This window comes from Gossypium hirsutum, chromosome A01 (assembly GCF_007990345.1).
Source record: "Gossypium hirsutum isolate 1008001.06 chromosome A01, Gossypium_hirsutum_v2.1, whole genome shotgun sequence".
NCBI classification, from domain to species: domain Eukaryota; kingdom Viridiplantae; phylum Streptophyta; class Magnoliopsida; order Malvales; family Malvaceae; genus Gossypium; species Gossypium hirsutum.
In genome coordinates, this window is record NC_053424.1 from 14,538,203 (window position 1) to 14,555,492 (window position 17,290).

Here is a 17,290-nt window from a genome sequence, read left to right on the forward strand (position 1 = left end):
AACATTAGTGGAAATTCAATCATGAAGCGTAAGGTAAACATTAACTATTAAAATCACTAATCTGCCAATGAAAAACAATTTGATCATGACATGATCTTTGTCTGCTTCCAAGCGAAATCCAAGCAAACTTGTTTAGCACTTATATGATTTTGTTATTTGATATACATGACAGACTTTTGAATAATTGCTATTTAGATATATTAGTTAGGTTTGAAGGTATCCTGGGGTTCAGAGGTAGTTTTCATTTATCCATATCTGTTATAGGTAAATTATCATGGGCTCCATGCAACAAATAGCCAATTTTAGGTGGATTTTTTTTTCTTTTTTCTTTCCTTTCTCTCCATCATCCTTTTCTCTTCTATTCTTTTTGTTCCTCACTGGATATTCTGTGAAAATAGAGGCATTTTCTCAGGCAAGATTGCCCCTGACCCTGAGGGTAGAAAAGAAAATCGGATAAAACAAACCATCTAAGTTTTTTTGAGTATAAAGACATCTTGATCAATAACCTCCTCTGAAAATGCAACAACTGTACAAAATTTAAAAGGAATATTTCGAAGGGTAGGAAACTAGTTCCCATATAGTGTAGAATCCTCAAGGCAAAACCAAAAATTTTCCGCGAGGAGTAGACCGGCTCCTTCTAAATTCAGGCATCAGATTAGTGTTACTTCCCTCCTTCGACCTGTCAGTTTTTCCTCCCTGCAATGGTACTACCGCTTGCGGTTGCACTAGTCCCCTGTACATGATGAGAATGCATTATTGGTTATAAACTAGAAATCAGGATACAAATCTTAAACTTGTGAAACACTTTAAGATTATGTCAGGTTTTATTTATACCTTTGTTCAAAGTTGTGTGGATACCTTGACAGGTTGTGCCCAAGCTTCTTCATCTTCAAGGCAGCATACATAGGAGAGCCAAGAAGTGATTGCTCAGTTTCTGGCTCAGAGAAGTCACTTTTTGGAGGCTGCTCCATTTTCTCACCAGCATCCATTTCAGAAAGCAATGTCATTGCGACATCAGTTTTCTCAAGTGTTGCTGGCAGTTGGTGCTTTATTTTAGCCTTACTGTCAGCTTTGTTTTTCCTAATTCCACCTTGCCTAACATTAAGTGCTTGCCTAAACTGCTCATCTTCAAGTTCTGAGTGGACTTTCTTAATGCTAAGTTTACGGAGGTTGTATAACGCGTCTGAGATATTCTCTTGTTTTGTGGTTTCTTGGAAACTGGAATGGACCCCAGGGGAGGTGGCATCTGAAGATGGGGTCACAGTAGTTGTGGCAAAGGATTTGTTTACAGGTACTCTAGCCGGGAATGGTACTCTAGAGATTGGTTGATTGTCAACTGATTCAACCTTGGTCCTGCTTCTGTTGGAGGCTCCTCTATCAGTGGATGAGGATCTCCTAACAGGAGGGGATGGTGACCTTGCCTTTAAGGCACTTGCTAATCTTTCTTCGGCTGGACTAGGCATCTTCGGCAACATCTCCCTGTCTGCGAATGCAGATGGAAATCTTGACCTCCTTTGCTTACCAGAAGAAGCGCTTCTGCTTGTGGCCTGAAAATACAATAATTAGATAAAAAAAAATTCATTATTCAGCCAGGGGTCCCGGCCACCCTAAAATGGAAAATTTTCCATTTAGGCCTTTTAATTTTTTTAAATTTTAAATTAATAAAAGTAAAATTACATTTTAGAACCTAAAAATGATAAAAATTTGATTTAATCCTTTAAAAATTATAAAAATATAAACAGTGTTACATTTTTACCATCGTCAAAATTTAATATCAGTCCCTGCTAAAGAAAATTATCTGCCTTCCTCCTGTATTCAGCCAAGTTCAGTTGAAAGGCCATCACGTTTTAAAGTTACCTCAGAGGATCTATTATAGTCACCAGGCTTAATGCTCGAAGACGTTCCATGTCTTGGAATTTGGAAAGGAGAAACCGCTCTTCCTCTTTGAGATTCGGTCATGCTTCGAACGTTTCCAACTTTTAGTTGTTCTACTTCAGCTTCCTTCTTTTCCAATGCAAGTTTAAGATTTGATATCTAAAACAGATTTTTGAAAGATAAAAACCATGATAATGGAATAAGGTCCTATTGAAGGAAATAAAGTTTGCATCCAATCCAAAATATATTAATAAGAAATGCACTTGAACATGTTAGATTTTCACCTCTTCTTTAACTTCTTGGATTTCACCAGTTTCCTTGTTGGATCGAGCTGCCCCAAGTTCTATGGAAGTGACCCTCTCGGCAAACTTCAGAGTGCTAATTGTCTCTCCAATGGCATTAACTTCAGGACTTATATGTACAAACATTAACGTTTTAGCTTGCCCACCTATGACAAGCAAGAATGATATGAATATATATCACTATTATCGAATGACTAAAAATAGGATATATATATATGTATACATATATATACCTAAAGAATCCTGCAATACTTGAGTAAGCTTGCTGTTTCTGTAAGGAATATGTGCACTCTTCTGTGCAAGAGCAGAGATGACATCTCCTAGTGCAGACAGTGATCTATTGATATGTTGTGCTTCCTTCAATCTTTCGCCTACAGCCTCAGATTTATCCACTCTCTCACTCCCAGCCAAGTCAACCAAATGCAGGCAACCTTTGAGAATAGATCCCGAAACCAACTCTTTTCCATATACGTGAATAGTCAAAACACTGAGGATGACAAACGTGCCAACAAGATAATTTTAAGTTGCTTTAGTTCAGTAGCTTGCTAGCATGAAAATAAAGAGAAGTTTTACAGCAATGGCCCACCTGTGAGAGCGGCTACTTCGCTCATTTAAAGCAGTGGCACCTACAGCACGATTCTTTTGACCAATTCTCATAAACTCAAGAACATCTTGAGTACTTGAAACTGGAACCCAACTTGCATCAGGCACATTTAGGCCATTCAACTGAGAATTGTTACGAATATCCAATGTAGATGTTGTTAAGGTGAACTAAACCCCAAGATAGAAATTAAGCATTAACTTAAACAGTAATAAGCTAGACTCCTTCTGAAGTTGCAGTCAAACTATGTAAAGTAAACTAGAAACTAAATGGAAAAGGATATCTTCTATTAGAGCCATCCATGACTAATAAATCTCTCACTTGTTCATTGTATATTTCAATCATCTGCACCCCAACTTCATATCTAATAAAGTCTGATCTCTCCTTGTATATTTGAAACAGGTCACGTAAAGCACGGTAGTTTACGCCCCATGTTTGCTCGGTAGTCATATCTGGGCCACTCTATGAAGAACAAACAACAAGAAATCAAGAATAGCAATTTCCGAGTTGAATTGATAGAATATTACAGAAAAGGTTTGTCCATCGGAAGAAAAGAAGACTCTATGCATTTGCATACGCAAATAGAGTGGATGAATATACCATGGTGTATGTCTTTCCTGATCCAGTTTGTCCATATGCAAAGATACAAACATTAAACCCATCTAGGACAGATCTGATCAGTGGTTGAGTGTCGATATATATTTGTTCTGCACATTACATTATCGATTATGCAAAATGTAAGTACAAACAAGTGAAGGATAAAAACAACTTAAGTGAATGGATAGGAAATACCTTGTGAGACATTTTGTCCAAACACCTTGTTAAAGGAGAATACTTTTCTTGCATCCTTGCCCTGCTTTAAAGGATTGACAATCATGATATTTCCGTTTTCTCCTATATAATCTACGGTTGATTGTCCATTTGTTTGGCCTTGCAGAAAGGGTCTCACTCTACAGTACACTCTTATCGTTCCTGTTCGAAAACCATAAAAGAGTCAAAATGTATAAATATCCAACACGAAGAATAGTAATAACAACAAAAGAACGAAAAAGTGCACACCTTTGAGGTCTTGAACTTGATTGTAAAGCATGCGGTTTTCTTCTAATACCTTGTGGTAAGAAGAGGATGCCACCTCAAGATCCTTGATATGATGCTCTAAAACCGCAGAATATATTGTTAAACAACCACCGGGAAGTCTATGGTAAAACAATGCTATAGATTCTTACCAAGCCTCCTAAGTTGTTCCCCCCAATTCGAGTGAATTTGTTTGACTCCAAGCTTTGTTTCTTGAAAATCTAATTTGATCTCCTAGAATGATATAAGTAAAACATAATTGTACAAGGTGTATATTGTTGAGAAACTTCACAAACTACCAAATGGTAGCATTTTGGGTATAAGGGAAAATGTTTAAACCTTGAGCTCTCTCTGGTGAAGATGAATAAGTTGTGCATATGCAGTTGAATGGTTAACTGTTTGGTGAATAACCTCACGTTTACCACCACAGATGCAGAACTTGAAGAAATCATTCGATGCCCGGCTAGTCCTTTGACCAAGATACAGTGAGATAGCTTCCATAAAATCAGATTTTGATAGAGAATTGAAGTCAGTTTTCAAGATTTTCTTCAGAAATAGCCCAAGCTGGAACACATCAGAAAAACAAACTATTAGATCACTACAATGGCAATAAGGTCTTCATCTTTGCCCCCAACAAGAATCTCAGTCACTTGCTTGAGTGGTAATAGCAAGAGTGGCAACTGAAACTTATCATTACCTGAGTACCCTGAGAAACAAGCAATGCTGAGAAGTCCTTAACTATCTTGCTGATTAGTGTATCTATTACCTGCAAAGTTTAACCAATCAATTAATCAAACAGGACTGCATTATATAAGATATAATGAAGAAACGACTCATTGTTTGCTTTTCAGTTTAGACAGCAAGAATATTTCATCATTGAACTACAATTCGACATGGATCTTACCTACCATTGCATTCAAGGGAAATTCTTCAATCTCATTGCTCTCTCTAAGGTAAGCTTGTAGAAGCCAAAGCCCAAAGCGGTCGAAAAGGAAAGCCAGAGCATTGGCAGTTTTGGATTCCTCAATTGCAACTTCATTAGAGAGATGGAGAAACTCCAATAATTGTTCATATTGTGATGACTCTGATCCATCCAAAGAATCATCAGCACTTTCACTTCCAACCAAGGAGGGTGGTGACCCTTTCGGCAAAGCTGTAATCTTCACGGTTCCTCCATACCTCCAAACTCCAACGCCTCCTGCTTTCTTCCATTCATAATATCCTTTCAGACAAAGAATGCAGTCTACAACTTTATTCATAGACCCACCCTGCCAATTAAAGCCTTTCATGTTCATAAAACAGCTAGCATAGCTACTAGATACCATTGAGATAGAAAGGGAGAAATTATGCTTCTTAATGAACTATTTGTATAACGAAGTTTAAACTACTTGGTTGCCAAGTAGGCCATCAAACGAGTATTGAAGATTGAAGGTGCAGTAGTCCATTAGAACATTTAAGTTTCTCAAGGTTCATTTTGAACTTTCTGACAAAATGCAAAATTTTAACACCGCCCGTTATTATGTGATTCTGAAACTGAAATGTTGTGTCACAACCCATCCTAGCTTGCTAGGCCATATCATGAGACACAAACAGGAATTTTCTCCTTGGTATCCACAAGTAACCCAAAGTTCTGCCAATCTCAGGTGCACCTACACTGCAACTACACAGATTCGAATATACGTCCTCATACACAAAGTAGGTATCCATTCCACCCAGTGCACTCCTCTGTGTGTGAGAATGTCAATTTGAATCTGGAGAGATATACTTGATGAAGGCAAAACCTTTAGGGACTTGTGGATAACCAAAGAGGACAATTCCGATTTGTGTCTAACAATATACCCCAACGAGCTAGGTTGGGTCGTGCCATGTTGAGTTTCAGTATATGTAAAGACTGAGGCCTTTAAAATGCATCTTTTAGGAAAAGTCAATACCTTTTCAACATCAGAAGCTTCAAATGTCAATAGTTGCATATCTTTTACAGCTACCAGGAAATTCCTCATGTTCTCGAAATACTGGATTGCAGACTGTGCTGCCCCTTCTGTTGACTGCACTGGGATTACTGGATTTTCCACTATCTGTATTAATTACAAAAAGAAAAAAACAAGTTTCATATTTCTCAAAAAAGAAAAATATTGGAGGGTAGAAATTAAGAAATGTAAATGAGTTGCAGCAACAAATTCCATTTAGAACCTTAGGAATAGCTCCAGGATTGACTTTGTTGAGGACATTGCAAAGAATGAGACCATTGCGAAGTGCAAGGCAAAACTCTTCTTCAGAGGGTTCTTTGGGCAGGGATTCTGAAGCACCCTGGTCCATCTCTCGTAGCCATTCTGTTGCTTGGTACCTCCTTGAAGCTAATTTGACATAAATAAATCAAGGATTAATTACATTCTTTAAGCTCTGAATTAAATGATAACTGTCATCATTCTTATTTTTTATCTGCCCTAGTCACAGTTATCATATGTTTTCAAGGAGAAAACTTTGATTCGTAGATAATAATTTTGAAGAATACAAAGTTGTTTTTTTAGCTAGATAGTATGTGATGATTAGCGGATCATACTACCACTTCTTTACCACGTTCTTAGCACAACAAGAGTTTCTGTCACAATCATGACATCACTGTACCAAACGCTAAAGACTATATATTCAAGTTTGTCTATTTATTTCACAGAAAATAACTTTAAAAATTTAAACCACTTCCTACAAAAATTGATATTATTTTTATGTTTGAATCATTTTGTTTAAAATATTTTTCAGTGACAAATTTTGCAAAAATCATGTTTTGAAAATTGTTTTCAAAAATATTTTATAATAACTAATATATTATATAATTTTAATAATAACCAATGCTTCATTAAAATTTATAGTTATAGTAAAGTTTAAAGCGATAAATAAAGCTAAGTAGGATGTAAAAATAATCATATCTATATTATTAAAATATTTTAGTTTTATAATATAAGACATTTATTATTAAATATTTTGAAATTATTATATATTCTTAAAAATTAATATAAATTTTTTCAATAAAATATTATGAACATTATTGAAAATTTAAATTTTAGAATTATTATTAATTTTACAATTTATTTATTAAAATATTATTAAATAATTTTATTAAAATAATGAATTATATTAATAATCCATTATATGTTTAAATATAAATATATATATATGTTTAAAGTGTTGAAAATTATAATATTTGAGATTAAAATTTTTAATATTTTTAAAAATTAAAATTAAAATTTTGTTATTATAATAATATTTGACTTTATTAAGTTAATTTTAATATAAAAATCAAATTACTCATGAGTTTTTTTTTCAAAAAGTAACATACACTTTTCAAATGGGAAAGTCACGGTCACAATTTTTTATTTTCTATTAATTAATAAACCATTTTCTGTTATCAAATTATTTTTCATGAAATAAACACAAAAAATTATTAAATAAATTTATTTTTATAAAACAAACATATCATGTGCTCACAACGTCTATCCAGCACAAGGTAAAATAGTGACAATACCTTACTAGAGGTCTAAAGATTGTGACATAGTATATACTTAGGCCTCATTTGGTTTGGCTTTTAGGGCCAGTGAGGTGCAGTTGGGGTAGATTTATGCTACCAATCTCACTACTATGCTGTTTGGTTCAGCATTGCAGTTGAGTAAAAATTCATTTCAACCTCACTGCTATGCTGAAAAGGGGCTGGAGCTTTCAGCAGCAATTGAGGGCATTGGGGCAGTAGGTATTTCTAACAGATAAAAATACTCATACTTTTATTTATTATTTTACCATTTTATCTTTCAAAGTTAAACTAATTTCTTTATGTTACTATATTTTTTTAATTAAAATTCATCCGTTTAGATACCTCAAAATTTGATCCAAGTATAATGTTACTATTTGTGAAAATAATATTTATCATTGATATAAAAGAATATTTAACTATAAAAAATTAAAATAATTATCATTTTATCTAATAAATAATTTAAATTGATTATATAATTCGTTAAAATATTTATAATAAAATATTGGAAGATACATTTTAATATTTTATTAAATAAATTTATAAATTCACATATTTTAATAATTTAAAAAAAATAAAATAATTTTAAAAACTTCTATTATATATCAATTCTAATATGATATCCTTAATAGTCATTTTTTATTCTCACATCACTGCTAGAGTTACGTTTGAATCCAAGCACACACTCCACCATTATTTCTAATCTCCCTGCAACAGTTTTTAATCTCGCCGCTACAGTAACTAATCTCACCGCCACAACTATTTTTAACCTCACCGGAGGCAAACACACCGCTTATCCAAACTAAGCCTTAATCGGTCCTTCCTCAAGCACCGAAAGGAATAGTTTTGCCAAACGACGGACGTCTCAAAACTTTACACAGCTGCCATCAAATTAACATGCTTCTTATTCCAGTTACCCAGATGATCCCCTTTTTTTTTTTTATCATCTTAATATTTATGGACTGCCTAATGAAAAATAAGTTAATACAATTGTTGTCCAACTTGCGTTTAGCCCCATCAATAAGGAAAAGAAAAATAAAGCAAAGAGGGAGATGCGCTTTATTAGTTGGATGTCTGAATACCCCTCCCCCCACACCAAATATAAAAGTAAGGTGGGTCTAAGCTAAATCAAAATCTTCATAATCAAGAACTAAACCTAGCTAGCTCTCCCTTTATCATGGCATTGGAAGTGGTGACTGCACTATATCATTTTCCACACCAACATCATGCATGTACCATATTGAAACCAACAGAGTTAAATAATGATAGTAATAATAATACAAGAACTAGGAGTCCTCTTAAGTTATCCTAGGATGTAGTTTGAAGGATTGTTGTGGAGATGGTACCTGCTTCTTCAGCTTTTCTTTGAGCAAAGTCATAATAAACATTGAAGGTATCTTCAGAGAGTGGATTCTCCACATTGTTAGAGGGTAAAGCCTTTAAGCCTCTGGGATTCCTGGAAGGAGAGGTGGTTTCCTGTGGCATTTTTCTCTCTGATCTCTGAAACAAAAAGAGAATGAAATTGCATCAGAAACAATGGTATTGGTAGTCATTTTTGCATTATCGTCTATTTAAGACAGAATGTTGGTAGTAGCAGTTACCAGCAACATGGAAAAAGAAAATAAAAAGAGGCATGCGGATGGAATCAAATAAATAACAAAAAGACGAAGAAAGAACCAGTCCTTCCCACAAACAAGCTAGACATTCTTCAAGAAAACAACTTATTCGTTTATATATAAGCAAAGAACAGTAAACCTTTGAAGGGTGTGGCAGAAACTCGAAATAGGATGAAACTGATCAGTTTAATTATTGGTTGGATCCAAAATTATATATACATCTGACAAAGAAAGAAATAAACCAAGAAGGAAGAAGGTGAAGCTGGTTTCCCATGTGGTGTGAAAGACATGCATTCATCAAATGAAAAACTCAAAATATAAGGTCTTATATATAATGGCTATACCCTACTTTAAGGTATATGCATGCGTCTACTATTTTTATCAATACTATAAACTACTAAAAAATAAATTTTAAACTATAAAATGGTTTGATGTATTATATATTTAAAATTAATTATAGAATATAATTAGATTGCTTGATAAATATAGATTTTAAATTATAAAAATTAATTAATTTTTTATTTTTTATTCTTAAATTTTAAACATTTCGTGTTATTCTAAATAAAAATTAAATTTTAAATGTAACGTTTTTATAGAATAATATAATATTAAAATAAGTAAAATAGAATTAATTGAAAATATTTTTCACTAAGTGATAAGTCGCTCTTATCTACTTATTATTTTTCACATTTTTTATAGAAAAATTCTATCAGGTTGTTTTTATTTTGGATTATCAAACCTGCGAAAAAAAAATTAAATCATTGAAAATATTAATTTTTAATTGATTTAATTTTTCAATGTTCTATCAAACAAGGCCTTACTTAAAAATCAGAATTAGTAAACTATACGAGTATTACTATTCAAATCTGAAGTAAATATTATTATTCTTCAGATATTCAAATTCGTAAAAAAATCAAATTTAATATTTTTAATCATATGCTATTTATCTGAATCCAAATATGTTAAAATTAAAATTTTAAAAATAATTTTAAATAAAATTTATTCATAATTAACAATAAATAATTGTAAAATAAATTAACAAAAGTAGTTAAACAACAATCCAAACAAATTAAAATAACAATTTCAGAATAATTTAAATATACCTAACAACTTAAACATAAGAATTCCAAACAAAATATAATGGCATATATTATAATTTATCCTAAAGGCACATTTAGGTTTAAGCTAACGTATCATTATGTAAAAATATACATTACAATACCATAATTGTATATAATGTTTCATATCATTAATAATCTACCCTAATTATATAACGCTAATTGTATATATTATAATTTACTATAAAGTTGTTTTTATTATAGAATATTAATTAAATTTTTTTAAAGTAATTTAACTAATTGAATTGATCAAAAGGGATACCGGCAAATTTAGTGATTCTATGACTCATTTCATTGTTTAGTTAGGCAAAGATTTAAAAGAAGTTACATGAGATTTAAGAGAAGAACATGTTAAAAAGATAATTTTTTTCTAATAAAAAATTAAACATATTTAAAATAATTACTTTAATTATTAATTATTATATTTAATTTTATTATTAATTTATTTTTATAAGTTATTTTTTAATTTGTATAAATTATAATTAAGGTTCAAGGGAAGTATTGATGGTTAAAACATGATTTTATATATAAGGTTTTGAATTTAAATTTTATTGGAAACAAAATTTAAGTATTTTGTAATTAATATATTTAAATTATTTGAGGAATTTGAATAATAAATATTTAAATAAATTTATTTATATTCACTTTGAATTCATAACGAATAGTAATTTTAATATTCATATTCGTAAAATTTAAACAAGATGCATTAAATATCGGTATTAATAGAACATGGCATCCTATTCTAAATAACTGGTTTTATATGTATGTGTAAGAAATAGCAAAAGGCACAATTTCTTTGTTTCTTTTTATGTTGCTTTGTCTCTTGTGGGACCATTTTAATGGTTGGACCGGACGGCAAGATTTGGCCAAAATGATGAATGGGGGGGAGGGGCAGGGCAGGCAATTAACTTTTGTTTGCTTTTAAAAGCCTTGAAATATGATGTTGTTTAATGTCTAATCATGCCTTTTACTTTTCTTTTTTCTTTCCATTAAGCATGTATATTTGTAGACTGATTACATTTCTTGATTAGGATTTGTAATGATTATTAGTTTGGCATGGAATTCAATTGAGCCATGCATGCCCATACGAGTTACAATTCTTCATTTTTATATTCAGCCCACCATATTTTGACTCGTACAAGTCTGGATTTCTTTTTCCAAGAGTGGTTCAAGCTATTTTTCATTAGAATTTTTAGATAGGAGCATGATATCACTTCCATACAATTTGTTCGGTCAGATGTATTTTACTAAATGGATTTTTTTTAAAATTTTGTAAGTACTTTTTTGTCTATATTATTGTTGATACTGTGTAAAATAAGAGGGAAGTGATTGTTATGGAGGTCGGTTCACCTAGTTAAGGCAAAGAGCTGGAGGTTATGGAGAGTGGTCATGAAAAGAATGTAAAGGTCGAGAGTTGAGACTATGTTGGCAGATGGTAGACTTAATATTCTTAAAAAGTTCCCCTTTCTTCATCGTTCCTGAGGGTATTTATAGGTAGGGGTCCTATGTAATATGGCGTTAACATGTTGAACTTTTCATCTAGCCATCATTACAAAGCATGTGAGAGCGATGTCTTCAGTGAGACGAGGATGTTTATAGCAGGACAGATCTTTGAGCCCATGTAATTTGTTATAACTCTAATGGGATAAAATAGTTGAGCCCACATGATGTTTGATGACCAAACGACTCTATGTTCACAATGAAGATTAGGTCATTTGTCGCCTAGGTAGTGATCCCAAGAGGGTGAGTTCACAGGTGACCTCCCGGATTGCCGGTGGTAGGTTTACTATTCAGACGTCTTCTACGCTTGCTACGTGTCTTAACATGGATGGGGTTATAACAATATCCCCCCTTTGAATGGATAGGAAGGTTATAAAGTAGTCTTCCTCAAGACACTTTAATATGATAACTTTCTCTTTTCCAGGTTGTTTTAGATGGTGGCTTTATTCTATGGTGAAACATTATATCTAAACGTTTACAATTCCGCCATAAATGTACTCTGAGGATTGAACTTCTAGAGTGTCGTGATAATGATGAACGACGACCTTTTGGAATAGGTGGTAAGTTGCTATTGGGTGTCATTTGTTCTTCGAAACGATGCATTTTGAGAGATAGGTCTATATAATCTCTTGGTTTTCTTCTTCGAGATTTCTTTTGTCTCCTCTTCTTTTTGAAATTTTTGCAACTGTTGTTAGTGATTTACTAGTCTTTATTGGTTTTTTGGAATGATTTCTACATTTTTGAAGTTCTTTTGTTTCAATTATCTTTACCACTTTTGTTCTCTACCGCTATCAAAGTTATTTTCACCATTTTGCTAAAAATTTGTTAACAAATGGCTAGAGGAGATAAACAATCTAGCAGAACTCAGGGAAGATGTAGTGGTCTTATTGGTCGTGTTTTGCCAAAAGAAGCGGCAAAAAGTCAGAAAACAGCCATAATGAAGTCTGACAGAGCTACTACCATTAGATCCAAATAAGGGTGATGAGCCTTCTATTAGTCTCAACTATCTGTGTTCCATGACCCATCAGGAGATGAAAAACTTGATATTATGTTGTGGTTTGCTCACTAAACATCACAAATATGAGTTTAGTATCCTAGAAGGGTTGTATCATCTAAGTGCAGTTTTTTGCCCTAATTCTACTATTGGAAGGCTCGAGTTCTTCCGTTATTTCTTCTTGAAGCGGGTTTTACGCTTCCCCTCCTGAATTTCATTGGAGATGTTTTGTACGACTTCCACGTAGCACTAGGTCAGCTGATGGGTCTTTCTTGGTGGCTACTTGTTGGTTTTTTCATCATGGCTTGTAAGGAAGGACTATAACCTTCTGATCAGTCATTCTGATACATGTTTTTCTTGTAGGAAATGAATAATGGTTGTAATAGTCGTTTTCAGTAAATCGGAATAATGGTTTTGAGACCACAAATTTGAGGTTGGAAGAAAATTTATTTTAATATTATTTTATGGTCTACAGTATGATAGAAACATCGTATAACGAAATTTTACCGTTTACATGCCTAACTTGATAAAAAGGACTAAATTGCATAAAGTGCAAAAATTGAAATCTAATAGCTAAAAGTATCAAATAGCTATGGAATTTAAAATTAGAGGTCCTTATATAGCAAATAGACCATTTAGAGGAGTTAGTGGATAAGTATGATTATTCATCACTGGAAATTGAAGAAAATATTAAGGTTAATTTTGGAAAGTAAATGATGAAATGATGATAAATAAATTAAATAATTATTATTATCATCTATTCTCATCATCTTTCATCAAAAATATGGAAACCCTAGGCATGGAAGCTTGAGTTTTTAGCAAGCTTATTTTGCTCATTTGGGTAAGTATTCTTGTCTCGTTTCTAATGCTTTTTATATTTTCGATATCGTAATAGCTTAATCTAGCTATTTCAGGGATTAATTTGTAAAACTGTTAAATTAATAGGGTTTTTCCATGGATGAGTATAGTTGAATTTTGAAGTTTTATGATAGAAAATGAAAGGCTATTGTTAGATAAACAACTTTTGTAAAGAGAATTTTAATGAAATTGTCAATTAAGGACTAAATTGAAAAGATAAAAAAATTTATGAAAAAATCTGAATTTTGTGAAATACATGGGCTGCTATTGATATATATGAAAATAGGCTAGGCTTGAATAAAGATTAAATTGTATGAATTTCATTTTTCGAGCCTAAGGACTAAATTACAATTAATTAAAAGTATAGGGACAAAATATTAATTTTGCTAAAGGTGTGTGTTGGATTAAATTGAATATGAATTATATTAAATTGAGTTAAATTCATTTGTATAGATCCGGATAGACCTAATACGAAGTTAGATCGAGGCAAAGAAAAAGTATCGGATTAGTAGCCTTCGTATCTACATATACTTATCGAGGTAAGTTCGTGTAACTAAATTGTATATTTAAATGTTTTAAATTGAATATTGTTGTGTGTGATTTGTACAAATTGCCATGTGTAATTATGATCACATATCCAATAATTATCGAGTCCCGTTTGAACATTAAAAATTCGAAGGATACAAATGATATGTCATTAGGGTTTCTGATATGGTTGTAATCCTACATGTGTTGCGGATACACCACAGCTCTCTTGAGCTTCCCAATACTTGGCTCCTATGAGCTTCCCGATATTTGGCTCGCAAGAGTTTCCCGATATACAACTTGTATGAGCTTCCTGCTATATGGCTCGGAAGAGCCTCCCGTTTACATGTTTGTATAAGCATACAAGTACATGAATTGACAGATTACAGATTTGTATACTTCGTATGTACTACCCGTGTATCCAACGATATTTTAAATGGTTCAACGGGCAAAGTTCTGATATGAAACAATATGAGTTCGAAATGAACAATTACGGGTATACACTTGAATTACATGGAAATGATATTACATGATATATTGAAATATGATATGGATAATACATGTATGTGAATTTTACCTAGTGATTATGTACATTCATGTTTATTGGTTATGGAAAGTGTTACATGGCTAACATGTTGAGGATATATGTTTAGGCTTTTGACCAAATTAGTTTGGTTATATTAGCATGCTTACCTTAAACGTGATTAAATGGTAAGTTAATTTCCTTGTTATACGAACTTACTAAGCTTAAATGTTTACTCTGTGTTATTTTCCATGTTTTATAGTAATTCGGAAGTTTATTGTGGTTGGAAGCTAGTTGGAGTAACTTCATACTATCTAATGACTCATTCGGTATAAATAGTAAATTAATTCTGGTTATAATGGCATGTATAGGATATTTTGGCCAATGTTAGTATATAAGGGTTTTGTTGAGACTAACTACTTGAATGGCTTGTGATGGATATATTTTGATGTGTGTATAATTGGTCTTACCATGTTTGATATGTGTTTGAAATAGTTGAATGAGGAAAATCCTATAGGTATATTGATGGTTGGTTTAAATTGGTATATATTTTTTGTAAAATATGCATATATGTGTATTTGATCAATTAGGTAAGTTTGGATATTTGGATTTATGTGATGATATCTCATGTATAAGATTTGAGTTTGGCTTGTTTTAGGTGTCTTGTTAAGGTTGGTTATTGTACAAAAATGTTGAGTAAGGTTAATGCCAAATTGTGTGAGAAATGTGGCAAGAAAAATAGTCTACTTCGTCCACACGGGCGAGTGTCTCAGCCATGTGTAACACACGGTCAGGTAACACGGCCATGTGTCCCCTATATCTTTAATTTGCACAAAATAGAATGCTTACACGGCCTATCACACGGGCGTGTGGCTTGGCCATGTGACCCAAGTCAAAGAGCTCCCCAATTTCGAATGCCTACACGACCTGAGACATGGGTGTGTCTCTTGACCATGTGAGACACACGGCCTGGCCACACGGACATGTGTCCCCTGCACATTTGAAAAATTTTGATTTTTTTTGAAAAATTCTTTAAGTAACCGATTTAGTCTCGACTTATTTCCAATATGTATTTTGAGCCTCCAGGGCTCGCATAAGGGATAATTTAATTGGTTTTGATTGGTTTCTAATATGTATGCTAGATGATATGAAATGTCTGTTAATTAATCTATAACTTTTGGTAATACTCTGTAACCCTGTTCCGGCAATAGATACTGGTTAAGGGTGTTACAATGATCAATTTCACGGGTTGTTCAAATTCAGGCCTCAAACATCCACTCCTTAAATGGTGAACATATTCTATGGTGGAAAGGTGACAATGCCAGTAGATTATAACAAGTCTATCCTCGTAGAGTTAAAGTTCCAAAGGAGATTTGATTTTCCTATCGAATGGATACGCTATTCTATCGAGACTTGCTATTACCATCCACGTTTGCAGGATATTCCTAATGGTTCTCATCACTTCAAGCTAATGAACCAAACAGAGTCATTGGCGCTCAAGCTAGTAGAAATACTTGGTATAGGTGGTATAAAGGTGTCGAGTTGAACGAAAAAGTTGACTTGGTCATCTAGGTTGTTGGTTTGGTTGGTTTGATAATTTTGAGTGCCACTGTGGGATTAAGAAGCCATGTCTTCCATGCTCACCTCTCCAATTGTTGATACTATGTACAATGAGAGGAGTACTGAGGAAGGGGGAATGATAACTATAGGGATCAGTTCACCAAGTCGAGACAGAGAGCCGGAGGTTGTAGAAAGTGGTCGTGAAGAGAACATAAAGGTCAAGAGTTGATAGTGTGTTAACAAAGTGTAGACTTGGTATTCTTGAAGGGTCTCCCTTTCTTCATTATTTCTAGAGATATTTATAACTAGGGATCTCATGTAATATGGTGTTTACATGTTGGACTTACCATTTAATCATCATTACGAATCACATGGGAGAGATGTCTTTAATGGGGTAAGGATGTTTATGGTAGGATAGATCCTGCCATTCATTCTGACTTTGATGGGATAAAGTAATTGAACCCACATGATGTTTGATGATCAAACAATTTCAAGTTCCCAATGAAGATTAGGTCATCCGTCGTCTGGGTAGCCATCTTGGGTAGGTGAGTTCACAGGTGCCCGGTTTACTGATGGTAGGTTTCTTGTTCAGAAGTCTTCTATGCTTGCTACCGTCTTAAAGCGAATGGGGTATAACAATTATTATTAAAAGTTTTGATTAAGTTAATGTCGCCTCAATTGGGAAATTATCAAAAGTAGAATATTTTTATAAAGCAACAAATACAAATTTGAGGGTATTTTTTTTCTTTTTACATGCAATTTAGAAAAATACATTCACATATTTGAACCTCGAAATCTCGAAATCTCAAAATTTTTTTTCCCTTAATTTTATCATTTCAAGCAAAGTTACTTATAAGTTTCAAATCAATTTTTTAAGATTTATTACATGATTTTTTTCACTCATGTCATAGGTATATTATAATCTAGTATTTTAAAAAAATAATTTTATAAATTTATATTGAAAATTTTATTTTTATTGTTGTTTTATATGTCAGTTACAATTAATACCATAGTTTTATAAAGTTTTATAGCATAGATTAATAATAATAATAATAATAATAATGATAGCGGTAGTGGTAGTGGTAGTGGTAGTGGTATGCTTATAGAGGTAAAGGAGCAAGGGAAAAAGTCAAAAGAGTTTATATTGGGGACATTGGATCCCTTAGTATAAATGATTGTAGAGGCAAGCCTTTTTGTTTTTGGTTAACATTTTGTACCCACTGG

The 17,290-nt window shown here is 32.7% G+C and overlaps 1 protein-coding gene across 3 annotated transcripts; it reads right to left on the reverse strand.

Moving 5' to 3' along the window:
- Positions 1 to 14: 14 nt before the first annotated feature.
- LOC121206218 (kinesin-like protein KIN-14F) lies at positions 15 to 9,287 on the reverse strand. 3 transcript variants are annotated; one of them, XM_041076854.1, is made up of 18 exons: positions 9,128 to 9,287; positions 8,719 to 8,872; positions 6,043 to 6,206; positions 5,784 to 5,927; positions 4,761 to 5,120; positions 4,550 to 4,618; positions 4,192 to 4,416; positions 4,005 to 4,086; positions 3,838 to 3,933; positions 3,571 to 3,750; positions 3,379 to 3,485; positions 3,062 to 3,240; positions 2,764 to 2,928; positions 2,411 to 2,664; positions 2,160 to 2,323; positions 1,858 to 2,034; positions 835 to 1,547; positions 15 to 733 (listed from the first exon to the last, which is right to left on the reverse strand). In XM_041076854.1, exons 2-18 carry the CDS (start codon positions 8,855 to 8,857, stop codon positions 592 to 594), a joined length of 3,360 nt encoding a protein of 1,119 aa, XP_040932788.1. In that variant the 5' UTR covers positions 8,858 to 8,872; positions 9,128 to 9,287; the 3' UTR covers positions 15 to 591. The 3 variants fall into 3 exon arrangements, with proteins under 3 accessions (XP_040932788.1, XP_040932795.1, XP_040932791.1); XM_041076861.1 differs by having other exon boundaries at positions 4,761 to 5,057; positions 9,128 to 9,281; XM_041076857.1 differs by having other exon boundaries at positions 859 to 1,547; positions 9,128 to 9,281.
- Between the last annotated feature and the right edge of the window lie 8,003 nt (positions 9,288 to 17,290).

Coding starts and splice junctions, on each gene's coding strand:
- LOC121206218 (XM_041076854.1), bottom strand. CDS start 8,857: ATGCCACAGGAAACCACCTCTCCTTCCAGGAATCCCAGAGGCTTAAAG. Junction 3,241..3,378: donor CAGGAAAGACATACACCATG/GTATATTCATCC, acceptor TGTTCTTCATAG/AGTGGCCCAGATATGACTAC. Junction 734..834: donor CCACACAACTTTGAACAAAG/GTATAAATAAAA, acceptor CATCATGTACAG/GGGACTAGTGCAACCGCAAG.